Source organism: Beta vulgaris, chromosome 6 (assembly GCF_026745355.1).
Source record: "Beta vulgaris subsp. vulgaris cultivar EL10 chromosome 6, EL10.2, whole genome shotgun sequence".
Classification (NCBI taxonomy): domain Eukaryota; kingdom Viridiplantae; phylum Streptophyta; class Magnoliopsida; order Caryophyllales; family Amaranthaceae; genus Beta; species Beta vulgaris.
This window is the reverse complement of record NC_079207.1, coordinates 65,584,504-65,596,497: the sequence shown is the minus strand read 5'-3', so window position 1 is coordinate 65,596,497 and position 11,994 is coordinate 65,584,504. Positions and strand designations below refer to the sequence as shown.

General features: G+C 33.1%; 1 protein-coding gene across 1 annotated transcript; it reads right to left on the bottom strand.

Annotated features, from left to right (window-relative positions):
• Window positions 1-4,818: 4,818 nt before the first annotated feature.
• Window positions 4,819-6,370, bottom strand: LOC104885461 (hypothetical protein). Its single transcript, XM_010670151.3, has one exon. The coding sequence runs from the start codon at window positions 5,708-5,710 to the stop codon at window positions 5,168-5,170; it is 543 nt and encodes a 180-aa protein (XP_010668453.1). The 5' UTR covers window positions 5,711-6,370; the 3' UTR covers window positions 4,819-5,167.
• Between the last annotated feature and the right edge of the window lie 5,624 nt (window positions 6,371-11,994).

Genomic DNA, 11,994 nt, shown 5'->3' with positions numbered 1-11,994 from the left:
TTTGATAAAGTATGGACAACTCGAAAGGATTTTGATGTTTTAATCAAGAAAACTTGGTGTCAAAGGTTTCAAGGTTCGAATATGTATTGCTTAACAAAAAAGTGCAAACTTTTAAAGGAGAAAGCTAAAACTTGGGTCACTACCAGATTTGGTAATATATCTAGACAACTAAGTAGTGTTGAAGGAAAGTTGGGTAGAATTCAAAATCAACTTATTGAACAAAATGATTGCCCTCAACTTATTAGACAGCAAAACTTACTTTTAGCTAAGCAAACAAAATTGTTAGATTTTCAAGACTCCTATTGGAAAATCAAGGCTAAGTCTAATAATTTAAAATTTGGGGATGCAAACACAAAGTATTATCATGCATGTGCCTCGATTAGACGAAATCGTAATTTAATTACTTCTATTAAAGATCCGTCAGACCGTTTAGTTACTCAACCAAAATTAGTAGAAGAATGTTTTACTAATGCGTTTAAAAAGAGTTTTCTAAGAATATGGATTGTTATTTTGATTATAACCCGATCTATCTTTATTAGAATGTATAATTTCTGAAAATGATAACATAGACCTATGCGCTGATATATCGATAGATGAAGTTAAATCTGCTCTATTTGATCTAGCACCGGATAAATCTCCGGGTCCAGATGGTTTTACTCCTTTCTTCTATCAAAGAGTTATGCTTGTGGGAAACTCAGTGTATAGGGCTATTAAAGCTTTTTTTCACTCAGGTAAAATCTTAAAAGAAATTAATCATACTTTTATAACTCTGATTCCTAAAATAGAAGTCCATCTAACCCAAATCATTTTCGACCTATAAGTCTTTGCTCAACTATTTATAAAATTATTTCAAAAATTATGGCTAATAGATTGAAAGTCGTGTTGGGTCGGATTATTCATCCTTTACAAGGAGCTTTGTCCCTGAACGACAAATTCAAGATAATATTTTATTAGCTCATGAAGTGTTCCATTCTTTTAAGAATAAAAAAGGAAGAGAAGGGTGGTTAGCTATTAAATTAGATATGGAAAAAGCTTATGATAGACTAGAATGGAGCTTTATCTTGGCAACATTTAAAAAATTGGGTTTTTGCGAGAAATGGATTAATTGGCTCCATCAATGCATTACAACTGTGTCATTTTCCGTTCTGGTAAATGGTATTCCTGGAGATATGTTCTTCCCCTCTAGAGGTATTCGTCAAGGAGATCCTCTTTCCCCGTATATTTTTATTCTATGTGCAGAAATTTTAGCTCGTCAATTGTTTCAAGCTAGTACTATAGATTCTCGCTTGATAGGGGTCACTCTTGGTCATTCTAGAATTAACATTCCTTTTTTAACTTTTGCGGATGATACAATGATTTTTGCAAAAGCTAAAGTAGAAAGTTGTCATGCTATAAAATCTATTCTTAACAAGTATTGCTCAATGTCAGGCCAACTTGTCAATTTTCATAAGTCTGCTTTCCAATGTACTACAATACCCCAGTAGAACTATTAAGTGTTTTTCAGAATTTCTCCAGATGGATGATTCACTATCACTAGGTAACTATTTGGGTTGCCCAATCATTAGTAGCAAGGTTACAAATGCAACTTTTAGTTCTATTCAAGAAAAAGTCTCCTCTCAGCTTACCAAGTGGAGAGCCAATTCTCTTTCTCAAGCAGGTAGAGCTATTTTAATCCAGTAAATCTGGCTTCTAAAGCTAGCTTTCAAATGCAAAGTTTTGTTCTCCCTCCTTCTATCCTATCTTCTTTAGATAAAAACTATAGGAATTTTCTTTGGAATAAAGATCAGAACTCTAAAGCTCCTAACTTGATAGGTTGGGATAAGATTTGTACACCAAAAAAATTTGGAGGATTGGGGTTGAGAAAAGCTAAAGTTAATAACTTAGCTCTTCAGTTTAAACTTCTTTGGAAAATACTTAGGATGCCTAACAATTTATGGGTCAAACTCGTTAAGCAGAAATACTTAAAACAAGACACCTTATTCACTTATAAAACTAAAGCTAATGTATCTTGGCAATGGCGTAAACTAATGTCGCTTCGTACGCCTTTTCAGCAAGGCCTTAGATGGATGGTGGGGAATGGGGAGTCTATCTCTTTTTGGAATGACAATTGGGTGTTTAATTACCCTATTATAAAGAAGTACTCCCCTATAATTGGGTCAGAGGATTTGATGGTTAATTTTTTCATTACAGATGCTGCTCAATGGAATAAAGAACTTCTCTTAAACTATGTTCCGTTTAATGTAGTGGAAGATATTTTAAAAGTCTTTATCCCTTATAATAAAGTGGCAGATAGGATTTTTTGGGGCCTTACTGCAGATGGAGAATATTCGGTTAAGTCGGGTGTTGCTCTGCTCAAGGTATGGCTTAGATCCGCCCAATCAGGTTAGCTTTGCTTGGATTTGGGGGTCCATTCCCCCTCAAGATTAAATCTCTTTCTGTGGAAAATTTGTCAGAATGGTCTCCTACTAAAAAGAGGTTAGAAATGAGTCATATTTTTCTTCCTTTAGAGTGTGTTTTTTGTAACTACCACTCAGAAGATGACCATCACTTATTTCTTGATTGTCCTTTTGTACATGATGTTTTAGAAATAGTTAATGTCAATGGGTTTTTTTCTCCCCTTCCTATTGATAATAGTGATCTTTCTTTTATTGAGTATTTGTGCAATCTTAAGTCTTGTTTGAGTCTTAAGAACCTCAATTTCTATGCTATTGTGTGGTGGTTCATTTGGTATGCTAGAAATAGTATCACTTTTCGTCAGGAAAGCTTTTCTCCAGCCAAACTAGGGGCAATGATTAAAGCTTATATGCATAATCTAGATTGTTCCTTGTTTAATTGTTCCAATTTAGACTATAGTCAGCAGGTTGTTAAAGCAGCTAAAAAGCCTAGGCCTAATATTGTTTGGTCCCCCCCTCCTCTTGATTTTGTTAAACTTAATTTTGATGGTTCCAAGTTACTGAATGGAAGTACAGCTTATGGCTTTGTTATTAGAGATTCCGTGGGGAATCTTTTGCTTAGTGGTGCTAACGCCATAGCAGATAATAATTCTATTTTAGTTGCCGAGGCCTGGGGTCTAAGAGAAGGTATAAGGGAGCTCTCTATCTGGGGGCTAATAATATTACAATTGAGGGTGATAATCTCTCGGTTATTCAACTATCAAAAGAATCTGGAAAATTCCCTGGTCTATTAATGCTCTCATTAATGATGCAGCGGAAGATTTGAGAAAATTTGATAATTATAATATTCAGCATTTTTAGAGAATCTAATTTTGCTGCCGACTGGATGGCACATTATGGCCACTCCACTACTAATCTCTGTTATTGGTTTGAATCTCCTGATATTGCTTTTTCCAAAATCATCCGTAAGGATGCTTTAGGGTGGCCTGTTAATTGGGTTCCTCCCTAGTTTCTTTCTTTCTGGCTAAAAAAAAAAAAAAAAAAATTATAAAGAAAAGGAGGAAAAATAATTTAACAAAACTTTCAATAAAATAGAAAAAGGACCACGGTGGCATGGTTTGTAAAGTTTTTTTTGTCAAAATCCTTCTAAGTGACAGCATGTCACTGAACATAACTTCACGTGAACAATTATAGCATGTTCACAAAGTGACAAAACCATTAGTTTTATTTTATAAAGGGAGTAAAAACCATCCCACATCGGAAGTTGAGGAGAACAAAGCCTTCTTTATATAGAGGTGGATACCTCAACCTAGTAGAGGCCTTTTGGGTGGGTCGTTCCTACTCCAAAGCAAAACCTTGAGGGGCTAGGGCCCAGAGAGGACAATATCTACTAGCGGGCTCGTGGTCCCCAGAGGGGTGTTACAGTTATTGCGTCCCCGTAGGCCGTAGTATAATTGGTAATGCATTAGATGTTATGTGCCCATTTTTATATATGAAGCGATGCAATATATTATAAATTAAAAGTGAAATCAATTTTTTTTAGGGAATTGGAGGTAAAACCACTATTTATATTATAACTGAAGTTAACCCACTAGGTTAATGAATCTCCACTATTGACTACTTGGCTTGCATTGCTTACATATCTGCTTGGAAATGCTACCAATATAATGAAAATCTTTGTGATCTTTTGCCTATGGAATGAGAATTGGATGAATAATAAAGATTGGTTATAAAGCACAAAATGGTTTAGATATTTGATATCCTCCTTCCATTTCTCCCAGAGCTGACGAAACTCAAAGTTGAACGGGATATAAGGTTTCTCGTTTTAAAAAACGTATTTAGTGTTGAACTATGTCTTCAATGATTTATCTGGCGTTAGGAATAATTAACCTAGCACAACTGCACGTAGGTCTCAAGGGTGAAACACCTTGGTGGGGCAGGGTTAGGGAGCAACGCCCCCGAACTTTTCGGTATATGTTAATTAATATATCGGATTTATTTCAGTTTCGGGTTTAGGCCCATCTGTTTAGGTTAATTACTAGGGTACTATAACCCTATTATTAACCTCTGCCTCATTCCAAAACATAATTAATAAAACCATTCCTCCTCTGCCTATGGATGTAGCTAACACATTGTTAGTGAATCACGTTAATTCTTATGTCTATTGTTCTTTATTTAGTTTTGCTATCGTTAATTACATCTGTCACAAAATTTATTTTCGAAACCAACCTGTTCTCGAGCTACACAATCAGTCGACAATCATTATTATCAACATCTTACCCAGTATATCAAACGTTTTCATACCAATTGTCAAAAATTAACCATATCCTACACGATTATATATAAACCTCTAAAATATACATAATTTCATTCTTAAAGCAAGGACAATTAGAATTTCATAATATTGGATATTCTTTAATCTCTCTATATTTAAATATGTATAGTCTATATATATATATTTCATAGATCCAAATAGAAGCATATAACTTACACATTACAAATATTTTACACTTGTATCCCACCGTTGACAACATATCTAGGCTTCAATGTTCTAATAATCTTGTTCACACTACATTGAAAAAGCTTGAAACTAAATATAACATAACACCACTTACATCACACAAAACAAAACGTTATGCCATATCAACAAAAATGTTACTATTACATTCCACCTTAATGTAACTATCATGTTATTAGTTCAAATAACACTATCAACATGACTTTTTTTTTTAATATAAGGTGGATATATACGTATATATCTAGTATTGATTGATTCAAGCAACCAATCTACTAGACGAGTTGAGAAGGTGATAAGAGCTACGACTTCTTGAAAATTTACATCGTGAGCTGTTGTTGTTATTATCGTCATCATCTTTGGCTTCCATCTCATATAATATCTTGATAAACACGTCCACTTCACAAGGAAGCATTAACGGTCCATCAACATTAAACCCATATTCCATTTCAGCTTTTTCAAGCAACATCTTAAAGAGTGGATGATTTGTATACTCAATTTTAACCACAAACCTTTGCCTGTCGGGGCCTACATAAACCGATAAGCAACCTTTGGGTGATAATGATCCGAGTCGAGAGTTCTTAGATCCTCCGACTCGTTTCTCGAGTCGTGGGCTAAGTGGACTTGAGGGGCAAAATGTTGACCATGATTTGCTCTTCACCATAGGACGTCCTGATGATGCTATTAAAGGTGGACTAGTTGGAGACGCTTTTTGTATTTGTCCATGCCCAAAAGACGTGTATCTTTCCCATGTCTTCTTTAATACATTATCCTTCTTTCTCTTTTCTTGCAATCCCTCCATTTTTCAAAATTATATTTTACAAGATCTCAAAAAGAAACGTAACACCTTAAATCCAAAGGAAACTTTTTTGTATAGAAAAAAAAACTAAAAAAACATGTATATGAAGAACAACTGCACAAAAAAAAAAAAAAAAAAAAAAACAAATATTACAGACTAGAGAATATAAAGTTTTGGTATAGACCCATGTCACAAACCAAATTGAACATGAATAATTGAATGCTTGGCTTAATTGGGTTACTCATTTTTGATAGATATGTATATAAAAAGTATCAATTTTTCCCCTCACAAAAAAGAAAATAACACCCTCTTAAAAAATATATATTTTTTGACACCAAAAATTGAATAATAATACAATATCTATCAAAGTTATAGAGAAAAATGGCAAGAAAGTATAATAATTAGTATTCTCTCCGTTTTTTTTAATTTACTCACTTCACTGAACAGAACCAAAGAAAAAGTACGCAAGTATATATGAGAGACAAACTGCAAAGTGGGGAGATAAAGGAGGATTATTTGGAGGGTTGAGTTTTGGGATAGGTTTGGAGGATATAAAAGGAGGATGAGGAACTTATATAGGGAGAAGAAAATGGAGAAAGATATTACTTACAACTTATAGAAAGTATTAACTGGTGGCATATCTTAATTCTTAGCTTCAATGTTAAAACAATTCATTCACCATATATAGTCATAAATGGGCCATTGGTGATAATGATGTAGAAGTAGGTTGTTTTGTCAACGCCCGAATTGTCTATTTTCCTAAGGGTATCTTTTTTTTGTTAGTTCGTCTTTTGATTATTTGGCTTTTCATGTAAATGAAGTGAGGATTATTGTTTTGTTTTTATTTTTTTTCCTTCTTTTTTTAATGAGCATATAGTATGTAGCAATTTTTCCATGAGCAATATAAAGAAAAAGTGACAATGATCAATAAGAAAATGGGTTATTTTTGTTCTAAAATTTTAGGTGATAATCTATATTTTTATAGGTGAAGTTTAGGCTAAACCTATTGTATTTGATAGATTTTGTGAAAGCTCCTAACAGTAATTGTAATTACCACTTGTTATTTCATCTTAATTTATCAAACCCAGGCCCAAACCCATTTTTTAACGTCCAGATCCAATCGAGACACAATGGGTCTCAAAATTCTAGACCCAAATCCTAAAAAATGAATCGGGTCCAATCATGTTTGAGTGAGGTCTTAGGTCTATGCCCATCCCTATTACTACCTCTGTTTCAAATTAATTGTTACACTTTGACATTTTACACTATTCACAAATTGCACTTTGACCCTCGTTTGTGATTTATACGTGAATAAAAACATAGTCATGTGGGATCTTGTTAGATTCGTATTAGTATGTATTTTATTAATATGTACATTTTATAATTTTTACAAATACAAAACTAAAGATATATGTCATCAAAGTTTTACATTGGCATGCGTAAGAAGTGTAAGTGTAACAATTAATTTGAAACAGAGGTAATACTAAGCAATGAATTTTTTTGGTTGGACCATGGTTGCTTTCTCCTCGATGATACTTGCCATGAATTGAAGAAACTCCTTCCCTAATGTTTATCTCCCCCTCTTTCTCTTTCAACTTTTTTTATACCTAAAGGACTGGTATGAGTCAAAACAATATTTGTGATAGTGTTTCTAAATCCATTATACCTTGGGGTTTTGAGGTGTGAGTTTAGAATAATTTTAAATTATACAAAAAAAATTATACTCAGTTTACACTTCACTATTTTCTTAAAGTCGTTTATCCGATACCGAACTCTATCTATTCTCTCATCATAATTAAACTCAGTGTACATCAATGATAATGTTTCTAAATCTCTATCTTTCTAGATAAATTGATTGAATCATTAATTAATTATTGCTTGCACTAAGGGCTTGTTCTCTCCCATTTTTTTCAGTCCACTTTAGTTGCAATCAGTTCAGTTCAGTCCAATTACAATCAGTTTAGTTGTATTCAGTTCAGTTCAGTTGTAATCAGTTCAGTTCAGTTCATCTCCAATTATTATTTCTATTAGTAGTTATAATTTAATTCAATTCAGTTCAGTATAATTAAGTTCAATTCAGTTGCAATCAGTTTAGTTCAATTCAATTAAGGTCTATTAATTGCAATCAATTTAGTTCAATTTAATTCAGTTCAATTATGTTGTTTTATGTCAAATAGAACATACCTAGAAATATCACATCATATATAGTCATAGATGCATGGCACACATGCATGAAATGCGCCTCGATCTACCATTATTGTCGTACATGAAAATATGTGTTACTCAAACACGTTAAATCTATGTACATCTTGTGTAAAATAATGAATGACTAACCCTTCTAGGGTCCCTAAGACCCTAATACTGTACATATATATAATATATATGTACATAATAAATTAGGATTGATACCTAATATAACATCTCAATACAAAATATTGTTTTATTTTCTTTATGATTCTTTTGTAACTTCAATTTTCTAAAATTTTTGGTGCTACATTGATCCTAGTATATTCCATTTTCAGTCAACCATACAAAATTTTGCATAGCTAGGTCAATAGTTTGATACTGTAGTCTATATGTATAATACTTACGGTTTCACGCTGGACATACATACCAACAATGGTTGACTAATACATTTTGTCCATGGAAAAAACCAAAACATGCATATGTATTTCTCATGTACAAATGTAAAAATTCCGGAAGTTTACTCATAACTAATTGACCTAGACTAGAATGAGAACATAAAATAGAGCTTTTTGCTTTTATTTCCTAAGTTGCACGGACACGGGATACTGACACAGACGCGGGGAGCCGGGGACACATAGACACGGGAAAACGTAAATTCTAAAAGTGAAAAAACGCGAGGAAAACGTTAGCAGAGAACATAATATTTTACAGTTTTGATAGTAGACTAGGCTATTATTTGAGAGATTTAGAGATATTGAAAGGAAAAAGTAAGGTTGAGAGGGAAAACATTTCTTCTAGTAAAACAAAAACTATGTTGGTCTCGTTCCAATTCACTATTTATCTTCAAAAGGAAATTCAGAGTGTCTAAAAGTGTCCTGAAGTGTCAGAAACGCGAAACGTTGACCCGTAGTCGTAATTATTTCTATGTTCTTTTTGTTTTAAGGTAGGCAATTTGGAGCTTTTAGTTGCTATTGACTTCATATATGTTATTTTATTTTAGTTTGAATTGACTCTTCTAAATTTCTTAGCTGTAATTTGGGTTCCATGAACAGGCAATTTCTAGGGAAATAGTGGCATGAAATATTGGCATAATAAGGCTTGCATATGTGGTCTACATCCATTCAGGCCATACAGTGAATCTTTAGAATAATATTTGATCAAATTGAATATGCCAATAAGAACGAACATCCGCCAAAAAAGAAGCAAAGAAAATGATAGCGGGAAAAAGGAAAATTATTATTATTCCCTATATTGCGAAATGAGAAGTCATGTTAAGCTAGTCGTTTACCAAACTAACGTGTGAAACTGAGGTTATTGATATCAGATATTCTATCGATAATGAATGAAAGTTCTCTCATACAACGTGTTAAAAGATTTTTCATACAATTGTTGCATTATGATTTTCACAATATGAAAATAAGATGGTTATTGGAATATCATGGGAAAAAAAGAAAATTATTCTTATAATACTATGATTGGTTGGCAAAACTTGTTGTATATAGAATTTGGTATTGATATTGTGAGAATTCTCACTTTAAAAGAATAATGAAGAAGAGAGTGGTTTGTATTGTTTGAGATACACTTTATTTTGTTCGGATAGTTTTTGTAGGGAACCTTATTGCACTATTGTTTATTTATTTATTTGAAAGGAAAAACAAATTAGGCGTGGCTTTTAAGATAGAACTAACCTACAACATTCTTTCGGATGATGGAAGAAAAAACATCTACCATTAGAAGAGAACCAATACACCAAAGAGGATGAAGAATGCCCCTTATTATAACTGTTACATAATCAATGTTTAGGTTGTTGAGAGTGTGTGAAGACTTTATTTTTGTTACATTAGCAAGGTTAAAACCCAAGTTGGAGAATTATAAGAGAGTAAATATGCTTGTATTGTCATTTCATATACATATTCAAATCATAGTGCAACTTGGTGATTTTTCAATCGAATACAGAATTTCCATGTAAATTCTTAATATGGTCTTTATTGATTATTCTTTGTTATTCCCTGTTCTGCATAATTATATACTTTTAAGTAGACATGGCCACGAGACGAGCAGAGCCGGTTCTTAGGTCGGGCCTATTCAACTTGATAGGAATATGATGTGGACTGATCAGCTGACTGGTCCGGTCTGGTTCTGGTTAAGGGTTGGGTTTTCCCAAATCTGAACCAATTTGGCCCGATTTATTCCAATTCATGGTCCGGGACAGACTATGTCGGTTCAGGTTTGACCCACTTGTTCGATGTTTTCTTGTTTACGTAAATGAAAATTCATTTTGGTTTTTTAAATTTTAATTGTATATGCACTAGTATCCACAATAAATAATTGGGCTGAAGATGAAGTATTTTTACACATTTTCTCGATTGGTTTGACGGGTCGGTTTAATTAAGGTCCAGTATAGGGCTGAGTGCGGTTCACTGTCTGATTCAGTGGTAGGGTCGGCTCGGTTTCCTCACTCATCAATTTGGCCCGCGATAACTTGTTTGGTTGTCTAATTCTACACTGGTTCAGGCCCGGTCATATGACGATCCAACTCGGACTGATCTTCTTACGTGTCGGTTCAGGCTTAGGTTTGGTTAGGCCCGCCTAATGACCATCTCTACTTTTAAGTGTTAGTGATAGAGAATATAATTCAGCTAGCATCCTTTATTCATTATATTAGAAATAGAGGGAACATTAGTTAGAGAATCAAGAGGTTGGCCTCATGCAAGGAACTTTATCTTACCTTAAAATAAATTCTCTCCTTTTCTCAAAAAATCTATTCACTTATACTTTTCACACCTGCCAATGTAAAACTTTGCACATTAATATCTCTAATCATGCGTTTGTTAAAAAAATATAAAAAGTTGTGTTAAATAGACTTGGGTCACACCTGTTACTAGAGAGTAATTTGGACAACTTACGAGCTCACCAAGCTTATTAAGTTGTGTATTCATCTCCTCATCTTCAATGTGAGAAAACATACATTCACATGTGGTTTATTATTTGTGGGATCCCGACCAACAAGTTTATACTTCCTCCATTATGAAATAAGTGAAACACTTCTATCTTTTGTGTGAGAGATTTTTGAGAGAAATGTTACACCCATTTCAAAACTGAGAAATCTTATTATTGTTACTTAGGTTATTATGTGACATACATAAAATATAAAACCGTTGCAATGGATATATTTTATGGGCACAAGTGTAACTAATAACGTCTTCATTGGGTTGATAACTTGAGAGGTCGTGTGCATTTTTTTTCTATTTTGGTAGACAAATCATGAAAGATGATAACTTAAACAACGGCATGATAAGGAGTGGCATGCCACATAATAGGAAGGAGGGTATGTAATATGTTATCATGTTAACTGCCTTGTCTAATTATATAACTATGTAGTAGAAATGTCGTCAAAAATAAGATAATAGTTTTTCTTTTTTCGTTTTCAAAGCTAATAATTGTCATTTGTTTAGTTTTTATTGTTGCCGTCAGTTATTATCTTAATGGTTATTATTGATTTTAAGAGGTAAACATCAATAATTAAAATATAAGCAATAATCAACATATAGAATAAGAAGATAAATAAAAATTAAAACGTCAGCTACAGTAATCTAATGAAATCATGTGTGCCAATTGAATTGCAAGCCGTGTATTGGGGTCCTAGAGAAATTGATTTGTACCAACCAACAAAAATATGTTTCAACTTGTCCAATATTTTTCAGCATGATTCCTTGTGAATGACGTATTGCATCTCATGCCTTTTTCCTGATTTCTTCTCTCATATATTTACTTGCTTTTTAATACTCGGAATATTGAAATGTAGACTATCGTCAAGAATCAAGAAAAGAAGAGAGATCATATTAAAGAATTCTCATCTTTATCTTTTTAAAAGTAGTTATTATATCATTTATATGTCAATTGAAGAGGTTAAAAATGCTTTGTTTGCAATGAAACAATTTAAGCTCCTAGTCCAGATGGGTTTCATCCACTTTTCTTTTAGAATAGGGATACCACAAGCCTTAAGCTGCATCATTGCATATCTGACTGGTTTCGTAGAGCAAAAGTTCCTGAAATCTTGTGTAATGCCCTCATTTGTCTGATTTCGAAAGTTGACAACC